Below are 20,277 nucleotides of genomic sequence, written 5' to 3' on the forward strand. Positions count from 1 at the left end.
AGAGGAGAAAAACAGGTTGCAATCCCACCTCCAGCAAGACTTACGCATTTTACATATAGTAGTTACAGGACAGAGCTGTCACCAAGATTCTTGTCCTTTCCTTCTTGTGATTACACAAAACAAAAGATTCAGATTCTCTCTTTACCTCTTCTTACCTTTATACTTGCCAGCTGAATGCTCTATTTTGCTGTTGTGTAAAGGTCTGAGTGGAGAACAGTGTGCCTACCACCTTCCTTCTACTTAAGCAGTCTGCTGTGTACACATGCTCGGAATATACTTCCTCAGATGACAGACTCCGGACTAAGGACTGAGTTGCTAACGGTGTAAAGACAGTGATACCCTATGAAATACCCAGAAGATAATTTTAGGATTCTAGGATTCCTAACTCTCATGCAGTGAGGAACCTTTGGATTTACAAAGTAACTGAGAAGAGGACTTAAGGATCACAATTTTAGATTTAGATACTGAAAGTAGGTAGTACCTGGAAAGTAAAAGCATAAAGCCCCATTTACAAATCAAACCTTTATGCTTTCAAGATTCAATAAGCTTCAGTCAAGTTTTGAATTCCCAAATGCTAAAATAGTATCAGTAAATAGGACCTAGCCTCTTCTGTAATTTTGAACACTTTACTCAAACTGTGTGGTTTCTTTTGTTGAGGATTAGAGATATGTTATGACCTAATTTATGAAGCTGTTATATGAACTTTTTTATATGAAGGGTTTTGTTTGTTCATTTTTAAAGAACCTTACTTGAACCCTGATCCTTCAGCATGCTTCTACTGCAGCTGAAGTTTTTTTAAACTGTTTTTAGATTAAAAACTAAGATTACAAATGGAGAGACTGAAAGGGAATAAATATGCACTGATTCTTGCAATGTCATTATGCTTACCTATTGTATAAGAGTAGAGTCAAAGTTTTGCAGGAAAATCCTGTCCTTATAATAAATATAATTTAAATAATTAAATTAGTTCATTAATATAGGCCCTAACATAGATAACTGCTATCTACAAAGAGCAGTGCTGTGGGTTCAGGTAACGGCAAATCTCCCAAAACTTTACTCAATTGTTTCTGTCACAAAGAACTCTAAGGTGGAACCGAGTCACGTAAACTATTGTTCTATTAACTTTAAATGACTTAAAAATTTAGACAAAATGTCAAGTGAAGGTCAGCTACTGAACTTTGCTGAAGACAAAGAGAAGTTTGTGTGTTCCAAGCACAGTGCTCCTTCCATACTTAAGCAATATATAGTTGGGTATAACCACTTAGTAACCAGTAGTTGCTATGTAGGTTTAGACCTTAGCTGCTTAACAGCATATTTACTCAGTAAAAACAAACTTGGAGTGACTATGTATGTATAATTGAAGCCCACTTCATTATTCCCTGTATTAATGATCTAACCATTGACTATTCCACTTCTAGAACCATCTTCTCTTTTAATTTCTTCACATTTACCCATTTTTAAATTTTATTAATCAAAGAGACAGGGTGCCCAGTTAGAAGCCAATGTCAAGAACATTAAATAGAATTATAGGCAGATCTGCAGAGTAACTTCCCAGAAACATGTCTTTTTCACACAACTGAAAGCTATCTAGAAAGGGGTGGCAAGTTCTGTACATAATCAAAAGGTGACCAGGTATTCCCTCCCATCCCCATCAAGTTTATTCACACTAGACAGCTGGCTGAACATGAGCCAGCAGTGTGCCCAGGTGGCCAAGAAGGCCAACAGCATCCTGGCCTGTGTCAGGAATAGTGTGGCCAGCGGGAGCAGGGAGGTGATTGTCCCCCTGTACTCAGCACTGGTGAGGCCGCACCTGGAATACTGTGTCCAGTTTTGGGCCCCTCAATACAAGAAAGACATTGAGGTGCTGGAGCGTGTCCAGAGAAGGGCAACGAAGCTGGTGAAGGGTCTGGAGCACAGGCCTTATGAGGAGCGGCTGAGGGAACTGGGGTTGTTTATTCTGGAGAAGAGGAGGCTGAGGGGAGACCTTATCGCTCTCTACAACTACCTGAAAGGAGGTTGTAGTGAGGTGGGTGTTGGCCTCTTCTCCCATGTAGTTAGCGATAGGACGAGAGGAAATGGGCTCAAGCTGCGCCAGGGGAGGTTTAGGTTGGAAATTAGGAGAAATTTCTTCACGGAAAGGGTAGTCAAGTATTGGAACAGGCTGCTCAGAGAGGTGGTGGAGTCACCATCCCTGGAAGTGTTCAAAAAACGGGTAGATGTGGCACTTTGGGACATGGTTTATTCTAGTCTACCCTTGATTGGTTTAGTGTAGACTTGGTAGTGTAGGTTAATGGTTGGACTGGATGATCTTAAAGGTCTTTTCCAACCTAAACGATTCTATGATTCTATAAGAAAAAAATTACTTGCTTACTCAGCAAAATTCAGTCCTCTTTAGAGGTATTTTGTGCACTATACCTTGAATTTTACTGGAATCATTGTATAACTATTAAACACTCACTTGTAATTGTTTTTTAACACTTGTTGTTCAACACTGAGAAATCCATAACTTGAGTCCACAGCTTCAACCTTGCACCTCAGAGCCCAGTATTTGGCCAAAGACGATGGGTTTGGGCATGACATATTTGTTTCACGTATATTAAGCGTGTCTCTGATTAGCTAGAAAATACAGACAGAAATTTATGAATACTTGTTACATTTTAATTAAGGAAACATGCAAACCAGACTGAATTACATAAAGTTACAGCATAGTAACAATGAAATGAAATACTCAAAAGAACATTTCCACTTGTTAGACACAGTTTGGAACAAGAGCAAACAGCTGTAGATAGAATCCCATGAAAACAATTCAGAAGAACAAGGTATATGAAAAATAGCGTTAAACTGCTACTGTACAACTCCAAATCAAGCTTTAGATGGAGCCTGCTCATAACAGCTCCACAAAACAGTATTTGTGCTTGGTTACCATTTTGATTTTGCTTATGAGGCAATTCTTACTTATTAGAATCTGTCATTTTGTCCCCGAGGCCACCATACAGCTAGGGCAGTAGCACAAGGTACCCATATAATTTTCTCAGATCAGGAGAAAGAAGGACATCTAGCTTTGAAAAGATGGTAATGCTACACTTCACTAAGCCATGGGAAAGCTTTATGAGATACAGTAATTTTTTTATATCAGAAATGTCAAAAGGTATTAATTATCAAAAGATTTCCAAGGTTAAAGGCACTATTAACATTTGTTCTTTTAGAACAATAAGGAGCCTCCTTCCCTTTACCTCTCCCCCTTTATATTTTGTAACTTACAGAAGACTGACTTCTGGATATCCTTTGCCAAAAGAAAGAGGTATCTCTGGCAGAATCTATGGAATTTACATTATAATCACAAGACAAGGAGGAAATTTGAGTTTGCTCTATAGTTGCAAGAGTGATGTAGCTGTCAGAGCTCTGCCCCTTGCCTCTCCAGAGGGCCTGGCTGCTTGGGCTTAGGGCCAGCTTTGACAGTGCAGCTGTGGAGCCTTGAAAGAGAGCTGTGAGAAAACTCAGCAGATTGCTGCCCCCCGCTTTGCTCAAGAGATGCCTTTGAGCTTAGGCTCTTGCCCTTGGTCTCCTGGCTGAGCCGTGTTGCCAATATGCCTGCATCCAGCTTCCCACCTCCCTGGTTCTGACCCAGATCATGTGGACTTGAGTTCTTGGTTTGACCTTGGACCTGCCAGACAAGCCATAATGAGGAGGCAATCTAGACTGACCCTGGCTACTATCACCACTGTCACCTGCTCTGCTCTTCCTATTTGGGTACCGCGGGACTAGAGCCACTGCCAGTGGTGTAACTGCCCCGGCCTTGCTCACTTTCACCCCCAGCCCTGTCCACCTGCCCTTATGGAGCAGCCAGCCCTTGCTGCTGGGCACCTGGGCTGTAGCTGTGTGCACACTCAGCAACTCGTCAGCAAACCCCCGGCAGGCTTAGAATTTCCCAGCTAGTTTTCGCAAAGATGAGACAATGGACTGACTTACAGCAGAGTAGTGGAACTCCCAATTGACTGAACTCCTAGCCAGCTTAAAAATGAAGAAACTAAGTAACACAGGAGCTGAGGGGGAGCTGTCTCCAAATCCTTGGAGATTTCCCTAGGCAGGCCAGCTGTGCTTAGACCAACTGAAAGATGTTATCTGTTTAGATGTGCTGACTAACTTCTTGCACTAACAATGCAGGCAGTCCAGGGAAATCCCCCAAGCAGTTTGTGCTGTGGAAGTAGGAACAGACCAAGCTGTAGACAGATGGGTAAATGGTCTCTAGATACTGTTCCTGCATATGCAGGAAAGGAAAGGGTACACAGAACAGTCTTTTCATATAGTTAAAATAGCTTAGATATATTTTGTATATAGCTTAAGATAATCAACAGAAACTGATTATGCTGGAGTAGTTGCTAGGGTCAGCTGGATGATAACAACAGTTCTGTGATTCTCATTTGATCCAGCTGAAGATGCCATCACAACAACGATTGCAATGGAAACTCCTGCCACCATCTAGACAGCAATTGGTCTTCCTGTTCAAAACACTGAATTTGAATCATAGAATCATAGAATCGTTTAGGTTGGAAAAGACCTTTAAGATCATCCAGTCCAACCATTAACCTACACTACCAAGTCTACACTAAACCAATCAAGGGTAGACTAGAATAAACCATGTCCCAAAGTGCCACATCTACCCGTTTTTTGAACGCTTCCAGGGATGGTGACTTCCACCACCTCTCTGAGCAGCCTGTTCCAATGCTTGACTACCCTTTCCGTGAAGAAATTTTTCCTAATTTCCAACCTAAACCTCCCCTGGTGCAGCTTGAGCCCATTTCCTCTCATCCTATCGCTAACTACATGGGAGAAGAGGCCAACACCCACCTCACTACAACCTCCTTTCAGGTAGTTGTAGAGAGCGATAAAGTCTCCCCTCAGCCTCCTCTTCTCTAGGCTAAACAACCCCAGTTCCCTCAGCCACTCCTCATAAGGCCTGTGCTCCACACCCTTCACCAGCTTTGTTGCCCTTCTCTGAACACGCTCCAGCACCTCAATGTCTTTCTTGTATTGAGGGGCCCAAAAATGGACACAGTATTCCAGGTGCGGCCTCACCAGTGCCGAGTACAGGGGAACAATCACCTCCCTGCTCCTTGCTGGCCACACTATTCCTGATACAAGCCAGGATGCTGTTGGCCTTCTTGGCCACCTGGGCACACTGCTGGCTCATGTTCAACCGGCTGTCTACCAGCACCCCCAGGTCCTTTTCAGCCAGGCAGCTTTCCAGCCAATCTTCCCCAAGCCTGTAGCGCTGCATGGGGTTGTTGTGACCAAAGTGCAGGACCCGGCACTTGGCCTTGTTGAACCTCATACAGCTGGCCTCGGCCCATCGGTCCAGCCTGTCCAGGTCCCTCTGCAGGGCCATCCTACCCTCCAGCAGATCAACACTCCCACCCAACTTGGTGTCATCTGCAAACTTACTGAGGGTGCACTCAATCCCCTCATCTAGATCATCAATAAAGATATTAAACAAGGCTGGCCCCAATACTGAGCTCTGGGGAACACCACTCGTGACCGGCTGCCAACTGGACTTAACTCCATTTACGACAACTCTTTGGGCTCGGCCACCCAGACAGTTTTTTACCCAGCGAAGACTACGCCCGTCCAAGCCGTGACTTGCCAGCTTCCCAAGGAGAATATTATGGGAGATGGTGTCAAAAGCTTTGCTAAAGTCCAGGTAAATGACATCCACAGCCTTTCCATCATCTACCAGGAGGGTCACCAGGTCATAAAAGGAGATCAGGTTGGTCAAGTGTTACTCTATTCATAAGATTCCAATCTATTTTTTTAAACTGGCAGCCTGTGACTAGCTGTGCAAAGTATCCTGTCAATTCATGCAGTAAGCATGTTCAAAACTGCTGTAGCACAGTGCACATCAGGGCTTACTAGCAATTTGGAAAAGTTACCTGACACGGGTCCTGTTTTCTAGATAAAACCTTTTTGGAAACTTTACAGTCTATTTCAGTTTTGTGACGTATAACTCGATAGAATTCCATCATCATCTCTTGCAGTGCCACCTCACCAGCTCCCTCATCCAGTGCATTCTTTACTTGGAGTAAAATACCTTCTGCTTTGCTCACCTTTAAAAGAAGAGATTATTAAACTGAAAACTATCACAAAACTGCAGAAAGAGCACAAAGCAATAAATACTGAAAATGGATAATTTAATTCCACACTGAAATAAAACTTTAACTCTGGTTAGTACAATATCCACAAAGTATTTTATTGCAGCTAGGATAGGAAAACAGTATTTAAAAGTTAGATATTATTCTGCCCTTATACTGGGCTACTTGCAAAGTACCTCAAGCAGAGCTAAGAGACTGTAAAATAACCTCCCTGAAATAAAACAGAATATGAATCTGATTGAAAGATAATGTTCCTTAACATCTTGTCAATTCACATTGTCACCTTTAATTCATTGATGAAATAATAGAAAGTAGAGGATAACAAATTTCTTATTAAATATCTAAGTGTACTAGTTTGTCCTAAAATACATAAAGCAGAGTAGAAATCCTATTTATAAAGTGCCACCTACAGATGAAATGAAAATAATGATTTTAGACAGTTTGTCCAGACAGACAGGATATAGATTTGCTTGTATCTGTATATTCCTTCTCAATCAGAAAATTGTCATGGAATACTCTATGTTATTTTGTCTTCTCAAGGCAGGAGGAAAAAGGCAAAATGCTTTTTAATTTACATGAACCACAGGCAACAGCTAGTAAAATGTTGACATTAGAGGCTGCATAGCAATGCCTTACTGCAGTTCAATATTGATCCAAGAGTGGTCTCTGTTCCACAAATTTTGGGGAAAAAAATGGAGGGTTAATCTAACTGAACAGCAACCCACTTCTTAATTATTGTGCTTCAAAAATCCAGAGGTTTTTTTTTCTTTCAATACAAATGCTATTTCTCTTGCAAATTAATTATAAGTAGGAAGAATTAGTGAAAACAGTTTTATCATATTCTTACAGATTGATGCATTGAGATACAGAATCTTTTAGGTCTATGGTTCAGCACTACCAATGACTGAACATTCTTTATCAAATATTTATCAAATTTCACCTACCTGAAATATGTTAGGAATCTTAATATCCAAACAATTGCACCTCATAAAAAGCATTTACCACAAACAGCATTCCTTATGCCTTTGCTGATTAATGCAATGCACTTGCTACTGTCTCTGAGTACACATATACAATATTACTAATGTACTACTTACTCACCAGAACCTACATAAACGTGTATTATTTCCACATCAAAAAGTGAAAGGAATATTCTTCTACCATATGTCAATTGAAGAGCATAAAAAGTGAGTTTCATGTAGTAAGATTAGGGCAAAGTCATTCCAGAATTGGGGACCTTTTACCGGCAAAGCTCTTCCAATTTAAAACCAACATAATCTTCAGGTAATTTTGCCTTCAGTGATAACAGAGGTGAACAAAACTCTCATCTTAAACAGTAATTTTTCTAGCTTTTTGTTAAGTTATATGAACTTAAATTACATGAATAAACATTATCCTCTTAAATGTCTAGGGAGCAAAGCAAAAGAATTGAGGTATGTGGGAAAGTGGGATTAAATGAGCCATAGACCTAACAAAGGGGTGGACAGGCAGTTACTCTTAATAATAGCTGTAATATCCAAAGGCCTTCAAGAGTAGCTGCATGTTAATTACATGTGTCATCTGATAATGCAGACAGGGACTACAATTAAAACTATTTTTCCATTACAAGAGAATGGCTGACTGAAGTATGGTTGAAACATACTGGCAGAAAACACTGCCTTCTATGACTGTCTTCTTCTGTGACTTGACTTAACCTCAGGGAAGGGATCCTCTCATAAGAACTGTGTAAATTGCTATAAAATGGAAAAGATGGCAATCTGCTCTAGGAAGTACAGCATGTTTTTAGTGTCATGATGCTAAAGCAAAATTTGAGATAAAAATTTCTGAAGCACAGATTTGCTGAAGTGCAGGAGTATCAGAAGTGTAATTGCCAATCCCAATCTGAAACACAACATATGTGTTTACTGGGAAAAAATTACTTCTGACAGCATTTGCATATTCATCCTCACAGAGTAACAAGAATTAACTTACATCGTTTAGGCTTATGTTGTTTACTGATTCAAATAGTAAACTACCCAGGTGGCCAATGGCTTCTGCCCAGATCAATTCCACAAAATCACTAACTTCCTAACATACAGCACTTGAATGGATGGCTTCTTCTAGAAGTAACTGTAGTAAAATAAACACAATTCAGTGAAAAGACAAAGATGCAAGTAACAGCAGTTAAGTTCTTACACAGATAATTAAACTCTCCCATTCCCATAAACAATACAGTGTTTGAAAATAATTTCAAAACATTTACATATAAACAGTTCCCCTTAACCTATGGCTGTATCACTGTAATCTAGACCATGTTTACCACATTCAGAAAACTGGAAACTAAAACAAATCATTAAGGACAGAAAAGTGTGAACATGCAAGTTGTACAAACCTTTTGCAATTTTGTAGAAGCTGAAGATTCTGCTTCTGGTGGAAAAATTTCTCTGAGCAGGAAATCCTGGCCCTTCAAGTCTGTAATAAAAGTTTCATACTTTTATTTCTTCAGCAGTATTAGTTACGAATTGTTTATTATTCTGTAAATTGAAAGAGTAAAGTTAGTCAAAGAAACTATATAGAGACTTAAAGAATCAATTTTACTAGACACTGCTTTAACAGCTGACAATCCACACTTAACTTCTGGGTTGTGATTTAATGGGCTTCCAGCAAGGCAGTGCATTCATGAGGGTTCATGATGGTTCATGACACATGAACAACAAGCGCAGGGCTCCATATACAAAACCCACAGCGACAAGATAGGTTCACCTAAGTGTGTGCTAGAATAACTTGTTCTATCAATTGAACTATTCAAAATTCATCCCCAATACAGTTCCTTTGACTTGAATCTAATGTTATCATGACACAGACTGAAAGTGCTATACTACAGCACATACATAACTTGTATGCTGAGAAATACATTTAGGCTGCCCTCAGGACAAGCTTTTCTGTCTGTCAATAGTATGTCCAGAATATCACTCACTATAGCATTTCAGCATGTAAACATGTCATTATACAGTTTAGATATTGCCCGGAAAATATATGTCAGTATGAGGCAGGTGCACCCAGGACCACGCTGCGTTGCTGCCAAGTCCCAAAACAGGTCTTCTGAACAAGTTTTAAGCAAACACACAGAGTAGAGGAGCCAATTATAAATCAAACTTTTTATGATAAAGCTTAACAGAATGACCTCCTATTATCTATATCTAAGGATTAGCCTGCAAGTAAGAATGAAAAGCATCTGAAGCTCTCTGGAACAGGTATGTTCAACATGCATAAAGAAACAAACTGATAATATCAATGAGTGGTTCATAGCTTTGTTCCATTTGATGCACTGAAGCGTGCATACAGTCAAAACGGAAACTGGCAACGCTCTTGGGAACACTGTAATTCAATAACTACAAAATCTTTGCTTTCCTTGGAGTTAACCTAAATGGAGAGATAAATAAAGCCCCCCCCCCCCCCAGCCCCCAATTTATTGCATAAGTATGTTTCATTCACGTGCTATTACACCAAGTACCTCCCCTTGTCCTACTTATTTTTTCACCCCATTTAGAACCACATACTATGACTGCTTAAGAAAAGAAGCAGAATTATTCATTACTTGTATCATAGTAACAAGCAGAAGCTCCTCTCAGGGCTTCGCTGTACTGATTGCTGTACATTTCCACAATTTTTGTGTTTTGAAAGATTTTTAATAAGAAGTTTAAAATTTAGATTAGATTTAACAAGTAACAGCCATGATAACATATATCTTGTCAGAAGTAAACATATTATTCTACTGCAACACTTTGGTGAGAACACTACAGCAATAACAGAAAAGTTTTATTTGGGTAGAATTAGGCTGCACTGAAAGACAGAAAGCATTAAAGTACTTTTCAATACTCCTCTTTGCATTGCAGTACATCCGCCTAATGGATGATGGAAAGGCTGTGGATGTCATCTGCCTGGACTTTAGTAAAGCCTTTGACACCATCTCCCACAGCATTCTCCTACGGAATGCCGGCGGCTCATGGCTTAGGCAGGTGTACTCTTCACTGGGTAAAAAACTGGTTGGATGGCCAAGCCCAAAGAGTTGTGGTGAATGGAGTTAAATCCAGCTGGCAACTGGTCACAAGCGGTGTTCCCCAGAGCTCAGTATTGGGGCCAGTTCTGTTTAATATCTTTATCAATGATCTGGATGAGGGGATCAAGGGTGCCCTCAGTAAGCTTGCAGATGACACCAAATTGGGTGGGAGTGTTGATCTGCTCGAGAGTAGGAAGGCCCTGCAGAGGCATCTGGACAGGCTGGACCGATGGGCCGAGGCTAATTATATGAGGTTCAACAAGGCCAAGTGCCGGGTCCTGCAGTTCAGTCACAACAACCCCATGCAACACTACAGGCTTGGGGAAGAGTGGCTGGAAAGCTGCCCAGCAGAAAAAGGACCTGGGGGTGTTGGTAGACAACCGGCTGAACATGAGCCATCAGTGTGCCCAGGTGGCCAAGAAGGCCAACAGCATCCTGGCTTGTATCAGGAATAGTGTGGCCAGCAGGAGCAGGGAGGTGATTGTTCCCCTGTACTCAGCACTGGTGAGGCTACACCTGGAATACTGTGTCCAGTTTTGGGCCCCTCACTACAAGAAAGACATTGAGGTGCTGGAGCGTGTCCAGAGAAGGGCAATGAAGCTGGTGAAGGGCCTAGAGAACAAGTCTTATGAGGACTTCATGTTAATTTCATTAACATGAAATTATTACTCTACCCTTAACTGATTTAGTGGTAGACTTGGTAGTGTTAGGTTAATGGCTGGACTTGATGATCTTAAAGGTCTTTCCAACCTAAACGATTCTTTGATTCTATTCTATGTTCTATAACATAGAAGAATTACTGTTGATGTGTGTAAAACTGTAAACCTTTTATTCATCTACTGATTCTCCTACATTCGCTCACAATAACAGAAAGACTTACTTTTTCAAGGACACTGTATTTTGCAACTTCAAAATCCTGGGGGAAAAAAGGAGTATTGTGATCATTTTCACTGTCAAATCTGGAATGAAATCAGAGTAATTAAAATCATGTATGCCCAGTAAATACCATACTGTAGTAGGCTGCAACATCATACTAAAGTAAGAATTCATATAAGAAGATAAATCTATTTTTCAGCACCAAAATAACAACAACAAAAGTTTTGAGAAATGAAATCCCACCTGGACAAGCTGCTGCACTAACAGGTCAGAATGCCTAGCATGAACCTGAAGACTAGATTTCAATCTTCATTCTTTAGAAAAAACTACGGAAGCAACACAATAGATGTATTTTCATTGCCTGATTACATGTTAATTTTTTAATAGCTTGGTCAGCTACCTGTGCTGTCTGACGCCAATTCCGCCCTTAATCCTGACTTTCACATTAGGATATATATGTGTAGTCATATCCTTCAGCATCAGGACTTTTAGACCAAGTGCAACTTCTAGTATATTCCCACAAAGTAGCTAAATACCTACCCTATGACCAAACAGCAGTCTCTGGAAGTGAAAGCTGCATTTTGTTAACAAATTTAAGAGTGTTGGAGCTGGTTTTGTTCCTTTAATGCAATAATTAGGAACAGTTATAACAATACTGCTTCCCTATCACCTAAGGGCAGTCTCAGTTACCTCGATTTTCAGCACTCTCAAGAATTTGCATGGGAGAAAGAGATGCTCAGCACTTCTAAAAACAATGAATCGGACTGGACTGCAAAAACCCGTGTGAACTAAGAAAAGAAAAAAATTTTGATGATAAACAGAGCTCCAATCAGAAAACCGTAAAGCTTGAGCTGTACTAACACCTGCTGAGTTGGTAGAAGCTTTGCATGTATTAGGAGCTGGACTGTAGTGTACACCGAGATGGAAAAATGTAAAATCAATTTCTGCAGTCAGATCCAAAGGTTAAAACCAAAAAACGCCATTATAAATTCATACACACGGAATACAGAAAATGAAGAAAGAATAATTTTATCTGAGCCATCTCCAGAAGTCACTGAAACAGACTGGGAAAAAAAAAAAACCCACCACTTCCCAATTTACAGAAATATCAAAACAGGTGTATTAAAATGTATCTTTAATTTTATTTTATTTTACCTAAAAGTCCCCACTTTGGGTTCCATTCTTCTCTCAGTGTCTTCAATAACAGTAAGGTTGGAATTGCTGTTTTCATTTTTCTTTGTGGCATTTTTATTTTTAGCAGATGACAGGTCTTCCACATCTGCAATCAAAACATTTATTTACTTGGTATAATAATCTGGTTTCCCTAATTTAACTTATGAATAGTTAATAAAAACAATACTACTGTTTAATATTCATAAATATTTTACACGTTGAAACAAGTTAAGAGCTTCTAAGGTCACATTTTATTCAGCCGTATAACTTGCAGGATACAGAGTCAAGTGAAGAGCAACTGCTCCAACTGCCTCACTGCTACAGTAAGTACCTCCGTGGGCTATGCCAGTGCTTATTCCCTCCAGGCACGTCGCCACCCTGACTTCTGTGACAGGAAGGGGAAAAAGAATCATGGCATGACACATAGCTGAGAGCTACGCTGTGCCACTTGACCACAGAGCCTGAGAACTATTCCTCCATGGCTCATGTTGGTTTTGGGGGTTGTTGATTGGTCTGCCTTTTTTTTTTTTTTTTAAAAAGTTGTAAAGATACAGTGCATGAATGCAGTTTTACTTTTAGCTTAAAACTATTTAGGATTACTACTGAATGGATCTACCCAGCTTCAGCCACGCATGCCCACGGCCTCTGCTGTACAAAATCAGATTTGTCTAACAGATTCAACAACACAGCAAACATACAAACGCAGGGGTCCTGATTCTCATTCTTATATCTAGTTCTGAAAATTGTACTGATTCATGACATGAAAATGCTCATAAAATAAAATGTGTTATGTCACAAGTAACTACTTTTGAAAATACTTAAAGGAAAGACTAGCACCCAGCAAAATGCAGGAGATGCAAAAGTTAAAGGAAATAAAAAGCGTAGTTACTAGGAAGAAAAAAAGAGAATTAAAATACTAGTAACTTTTGGGATGATAATTTTTTGCTGACCATACACATTAAATAGAATTATCTTTCTCATCTCTTTTTCTCATTCTTTGGCTTGTCTCACAGCATTAAAATGAACATTTGTCTTTTTTTCTTCTACAGAGAGTTATAGTTGTTTGCATCTGAACCATGTTACATATTGGAATACTTGAAGTTCTTCTGTGTTAATTATGTTGCATTAAATATTTCTAGCCCGTGTTAACCTGTTCTCTAGCTATCTTACTTTCTCATAATTTTGACTTCAAAACATAACACTTCTTCATACAAAGGCATTGAAAACCCACTGCATTCTGTTGAAATTAACTAAAACTTCCAGGTTACTGTCATTTTTTTCCCAGTGGAGTCAAATAAAGATAGTCATTGGAGTAGCTTTTTTGTTATTTTTAATATTTTATCCACATTTCCAACTTGAAGTCTTATTTGAAGTTTCATTAAAAGAAAAAAAAAAAAATTCTATGGAAAGATTCCACAGGATGGAACTAGTATTTCTTTTCTGAAATATTCAAATTTTTTTAATCAACTTTATTGTCAGTTTCCACGATTGCTGATTTCTTAAAAGCTGATTCCAAATATTCATCTTCTAAAACTTTCTTTCCCAAAGTCACTGATAGATGAATAAACTATGTCAAATATACGTACCTTGTCTGTCTGGCCTTTGGTCAGAAGTATTGTCTTGTCATTTATTAACCTTATATGCATCAATCTGTATAAGCTTCCCCTTTTCAACTGATTTCCAAATGAAATCTGCACATAAAACAGGGAGCTGATACTTCTCAATATTTTTTAGATCACGACAGCTGAGGACATCAGCAATATCCACAGGAACATGTGTACTCTGAAAGACAGGTTACAATTACAGTTGCTATGCACACATAACTACAATATTAATCCAAATACTGTTTATTTGCAATTCATACTGGTACAATCCTAGAGTCCAAAGGAAACAGTTAAAAACAGACAACCTTTTTGGACCATATTTTAATTCAAACATCTGATTTAGAAACATGGTACCTCTGCACTTCATCCATAGGCAGCAGAGACAGAGCAGGACTCTTTCAGGTAACAGTTCAGCTGAATTAAAATATGGATATCTTCAGAGTGTGTCCACTTTTCTAGAGTAACTACAAAGATATGAAGGTGACTAGGTGCCTAATGTTCTGCAGAGCTTTTAGCAGCACACAGGAGGTCCAGTAATGGGCCAAGTTCTGTTGTGGCCAACATGGTACAAACCCAAAGCTATTCAGGGTAAGAGTGTTTAAAAAAAAAAAAAAAAAAAAAAAAGAGCTGTGCAGAATGCTGAGTAATCATAATATGCTTTGGTAGCCTTATACATCCATTGAATCATACATTGTTTTACTGGAATCATATATATGCTGAAAGTTAAAACTTTCTGCAGAATTAGGACAAAATAAGAACATTTAGAGAAGTCAAATCAAATAAAATGGTCATAAGTAAGAGGCACCAGATTTTGTATTTTGAACAGTTAACATTAAGCATGCAAGAACTGATGGATACAGATAAACGAAATGAAAGGTTATTAAATCAGAATGAAATTGGATATACCTTACTTGGAAACAGAATGATAAATGCATGTACTTTTATTTGTCACATTTGACAAAAGTACAGCTTTGAAAAGTAAGAGCTCTTCCCTGATACAGCAGCACTGAGCCCAGATCTGTTCCAAGGTTCTTTTTAATCTTTAATCATAACATAACTTCTGAAGCTTGGGTAAGATTTACCCTGAACAGGTTGGCCACTTGTTAGCTGTTCTCAGCATCCTAGAGCTCACAAATTTTAGGTATTGAAATATCTCTCTTCCCACTGTATTTATAAAGATGATTCAAAATACAGATTTCAATTAATACATATTTGTACTGCATTAACTCTTAGTTCATTTGCTATTTTCAATAACTAAATTTTTTTAGCAAAGCTTTTTTTAAAGCTTATTGTTTTTATGAGGCAATTTCCTTGACATTTTCCCCCAAATCATGCCTGGAGATCAGCAGTTTGGTGGGATAAATGTGAGCCTTAATTATTGCCCACCCACTGCTTCTTTAGAAGATCACAGCCACCACAAAGAGATGTGTCAACCCATTTTGTAAGATCCTGAATTTACAGCGCAAAGAAATCTATCACATCTTTGGAATACTCTTGCTAGATCTTGATATATTATTCTTTACTTTCTCTCCTAAACAGATATGCATTGTCAGAGTCAGGAAACTACTGGGCTCTGAACAAGATGATAATGTACCTGCAATACTCCTTTTCTTCACACATTCTTTTCTTTTTCCTTTAATGTCAACACCTTATGTTATGCACAATTTAAACTGCAGACTCTTTGAGAACAGCATATACAATTTTTGCTGTTTGGAAAATGGCAGTCGCCTATGGGAGCCATATATAACAGTAGGACTTAAAGTAATTCACCCAACGTTTTATTAGGAAACATTACACAAGAGTGAGAGGGAGAAATGAACTCAGTCTTCTCAAAATTAAAAAACTGTATACAGAGAAAACAAAAAATTAAATCATAATACAATGCACTACCTTCTCCCGAAGGTGGATTAGAAGTAAGCACTCTAATATGACAATATTTATGAGCTTGCTGTAATTACTAGCTATGGGAAGGAGGAAATAAATGTCACTTTTAAGTGGCAGAAGTAACAAGGTATTATGCCTTCACTGTGAAGTTAGATAATATTAGATAACTCCCTGTCACTGGCATGTGAATACTTATATTGTTAAGGCATTTGCATGTTCCTTGGCACACTTCTAGCTTCTTGCCAACTCACATCCTCCCAGTTGACCAGCCGGGTTAGCTCAGTTGGTTAGAGCACGGTGCTAATAACACCAAGTTCACAGGTTCAATCCCTGCTTACTGCAGGGGGGTTGGGCTCGATGATCTCTCAAGGTCCCTTCCAACCCAAAGCATTCTATGATTCTATGATTCTAAGTTTCCAGGCATGGTTTGGGAGACAGATCATCACCATGACCATTCCCATTAGGCAGTCTGCATATGAACACTCAGTTCTAAGGACCAAGACAGTTCACTAGTATAGGTGTGGGCCAAGGCATGACAGCTGGCCACAGTCCCTGCGAGCATTCCTAGGCACATAATGTGCCAGCATAGATGCAGCCTACTGATTTCATTGCTGTGCATGTCATGCAAACAGGCTTCTTGATTTACCCATGCTGTGTGTTCAATATATATTCAAAATAAAAAGCTGTATTTAAATAAAAAACTGCAATATACAGACAAAAACTCTACAACCATCTTTTTCTCACTCTAATCAAATGCTTGCATTAACAATAACATAACCAAAACCCAGTTCAGTGATGCATCTCCTTATTCAGTTTCCCCTCTCTGACGATGAGAGAAGAAAAACAGCATTGCAATTTTATCCAGGAAAAAAACCTCCCTAGTTCTTTTGTGGAGGGAGAATATTACTCTTGATTTTTTAATGTGACATTTCAGTACTACTGCGCCAGATGCATTAAAAATGTAAACTGAGTATTTCTGTTTAAATATTGAACAGAGACATAATCTCTACAGTTCTTATTTCTCTACATGTCGCAAGATTAACACTCTACAACACTTGCACCACTTGATGTTTTCCTACTGAGATCTCAGAAATAAACCTGGAACCTACCTTGTGATTAAGCACAAAATTAACTACTCCACCATTTTCTTTTATGCATGCTTTCAGCCTGCTCTTCTCCTGAAAGGTTAAGTATTTAATTTTAATAAAGAACACACAGTTTGCAAAGATTGCCATTGCCCTCCTGTTAAAAGAGAAATTTTTTTTTTTGGTTGAGAAAACTTTCATTCCCACTATCCTCACCAAATATATTCTTTGCAACTGTCCTGGTTTCAGCTGGGATAGAGTTAATTTTTTCTTCCTGGCAGCTGGCATAGTGCTGTGTTTTGGATTTAGGATGAGAATAATGTTGATACCACACTGATGGTTTAGTTGTTGCTCAGTAGTGCTTACACTAGTCAAGGACTTTTCAACTTCCCATGCTCTGCCAGGTGCACAAGAAACTGCGAGGGGGCACAGCCAGGACAGCTGACCCAAAGTGACCAAAGGGCTATTCCATACCATATAGTGACATGCTCAGTATAGAAACTGGGGGGGGTTGGCCAGGAGCAGCGATCGCTGCTCAGGAACTGGCTGGGCATTGGTCAGCGGGTAGCAAGCAATTGCATTGTGCACCACTTATTTTGTATATTATTATTATTTTTTTCTCTTCCTTTTCTGTCCTATTAAACTGTCTTTATCTCAGCCCACAAATTTTACTTTTTTTTTTTTTTTCCTCGCTTCTCTCCCCCATCCCACTGGGGAGGGGGAGAGCGAGTGAAGGGCTGTGTGGTGTTTCGCTGCCTGCCAGGTTAAACTGTGGCAGCAACTCTAACATGTTCCAAAACAAATCTAATGCTAATTTTATTAGCATGGTAATCAAATCCACTCAGAACATCTCTTAATCAGTTTTATTCTTTTTATTTTAATTATGTGTAAAATTTAGCGTGACCTATATTTTCAGTGAAGTCATGGCTTGAACTAACTGCCAACCTCTTTTCTTGCTGCTAATACCCACTGTTAGTAATATAGAATTATCTTAATTTAGACTGGAACAACCTCTCAGTTCCCCTTTCACACAGTACCATTATAAAACTCCCTTTTTCAAGAATGTAAACTGCTTTTCATGTTTCCACTCACTGATTTATAATCTGTAACTATAAAAACACCCCATCCCACAACATTTAAAAAGAACTTTGGAAAATTGATCCAGATTAAACCCAACACAGCAAAAAAAACCCCAACAACACCACCCCCAAAACCAAGAGGCTAGTTTTAATCCAGATCTGTTTTCTGATTGAATTTACCCTCTGGCCTATGACAAAGATTTACAAAAAGGAGTAGTGTGGCAGTGGAAGTGATGGAGATGTAGGGGAGAGATGGAAGTAGGGGGACTGCTTCTCTTCTCAGCAGTGTCAACCTAAATGGTCTGTAAAACAACCTGAAGGAAGACGGGCTGCGTGTCATTTGTCACAAACTACGCTAAGATAAGAGAGGCTGGGAAAATTGTATTTAAACAGGAGTAGAATTTTTGACAACAAAATGTAACAGCAGCATCTGGCTTAAGTGATTAAAATGTATCATCAATGTATATTTATTTTTCTGGATGCCTATGAGTGTGAAGTTATTTTGAAAACTTATGAGAATTATAGCGTGAGAACACTATACAGAGCACTGAGCTCTTTATATAGCATATGAGCTCCTCAACATGTCATGGGCTTTCCAGGGTTTCAGACCCCTTCAGTGGTAAATGAGTGGTAAGTGCGAGCTAGAGGGCCTTATGACTGGGTGGGTTCAGACAGCAGCCAAAAGCAATGCCCCCATTTAGCTTATTGGAAGCACAATGCCCAGTTTAGTTTTCTCTGAAAGGCATCAGAGGGTACACCTCAAAACCACTTTGAGAACTTAATTTTGACAACCAAAAGGTTTGGCTTAAATTTGCATTGCTGCTCCAAGCCAAACTGCTAATGCAGACACGCTGCTAACGCTACAGTAACTATCATGAAGAGAACATATGCTTGTGAAACAAAACATTCAGGTCATAAATTCTTTCTACCAATGATTCTTTGCATCCAAGTACTCCATGTCTGTATCTCATCCAGAGGGTTAGTATTACTGTCCCTGATAAAGACTGTTTTTATTCTATTTGTTTTTCTGGAAAAGCTACTTGATAATGTAAATTTTCCACAGTGACTTAAAGCCAAATAATTTTATTTGTGAAATAACTGGACAAAACTGACACTCTAGAATACTTGGCCTCTACAAATTCATCCTGGACTCACAGGATGAGGCAGAACAAATATGAAATTCTTGTTTGAAAGTAAAGATATGTGAACCAAATGTGAACCAAAAATGTTGGTATCAAGTGCCCTGTCTCTTGGGGAGGCCATTTGGAGCAAAAATGACCTTTCTCCAACTTAATGAGAGCTCCCCCATAGACTGCAAATTCTGATTAAGCTTCTATCCTACTTCTATAAATAAAGAACACCTACATTAAAGACTGCAAAAAGGAAAGCAGATGCTGTTTGAACTATTTCTGTTCATTTACCAATTCACATTTTTCTGCACTATGCATGTGCAAATGAGGAAACATTTATTAGAACAGTTTCTTTACCAGTTTCTTAGGACTAAACCCAAATAATTTAATTACCCAATAGGTTCTTCTGGCTTAAAAATTAGTATTGGTCAAATTGCACCAAATCCTTTACAAGGTCAACAAAACCTTTATACCAACCCTGCAGAAAGATTTCACTGTAGTGTGGAGAGAGAATAAACCAAGAGACAGTAACAATGCAGAAGAAATCTTTAAATGGCACTGACAACAGCACTTCACAATCTAGTATAAGATTATTATTTGACTAATTTATCAAGGACCCAAGTCTCAAGCAGATGACTAACATAAGGTTTCAGATTAAAAAAAAACAAACCCAAACAAACCACCACACATTAGCCTGAGGTAATTTTAGGGTGACATTTAGAGTATGTTACCTATACTACATTTAAGAAATGTGTTTCTTTTCTTCCTCTATCGCCTATTTGATTTTCAATGTCTGCAACTGAAGTTGTTCTTCTTTGCAGTAAAAAAGGAATCAGATGGCCAGCTACCATGGAATAACTTAAATTATTAGCTAAAAAATAAGTAGCTATTCAAGGAAAGAAAGCAACATAATTCCTTTGAATATGGGGTTTCATGAAAATCTGGAAAATCAACACTATCAGACACAATTTTATACATGTCTGTATAATTTTATTGCAGAAAGGAATCTATAGGAAGGGCTCAAATCATCTACTGCACTATACACCTGATAGAACTGGCAGCTCTGTAATGGCAATATGTGCATTTAGGTCAGGCAGACAGCAGATCAAAAGGCACATGAGGTCATGATATACCTATATTTTGTGGCTCTCATTTTTGTTTCTTATGGCATTAGCAGTGCTTTTGGCATGAAAGTACTCTCTGCTCACACAAAAGAACAACTCTCCATATTTTAACTAAGAGGTTTTCACAAGATACCGTG

General features: G+C 38.9%; 1 protein-coding gene across 1 annotated transcript in view; it reads right to left on the reverse strand.

The window, feature by feature from the left end:
* LOC104037197 (protein mono-ADP-ribosyltransferase PARP4) overlaps positions 1 to 16,957 on the reverse strand; it is a 44,927-nt gene extending 27,970 nt beyond the window's left edge. Inside the window, 10 exon segments of the mRNA XM_075715561.1 lie at positions 2,459 to 2,616; positions 5,928 to 6,101; positions 8,118 to 8,255; positions 8,518 to 8,617; positions 8,619 to 8,661; positions 9,437 to 9,548; positions 11,066 to 11,144; positions 12,217 to 12,340; positions 13,821 to 14,016; positions 16,832 to 16,957. Of these exon segments, the coding sequence (XP_075571676.1) occupies positions 2,459 to 2,616; positions 5,928 to 6,101; positions 8,118 to 8,255; positions 8,518 to 8,617; positions 8,619 to 8,661; positions 9,437 to 9,548; positions 11,066 to 11,144; positions 12,217 to 12,340; positions 13,821 to 14,016; positions 16,832 to 16,957 (1,250 nt within the window).
* Positions 16,958 to 20,277: the final 3,320 nt, after the last annotated feature.

This window comes from Pelecanus crispus, chromosome 1 (assembly GCF_030463565.1).
Source record: "Pelecanus crispus isolate bPelCri1 chromosome 1, bPelCri1.pri, whole genome shotgun sequence".
NCBI classification, from domain to species: domain Eukaryota; kingdom Metazoa; phylum Chordata; class Aves; order Pelecaniformes; family Pelecanidae; genus Pelecanus; species Pelecanus crispus.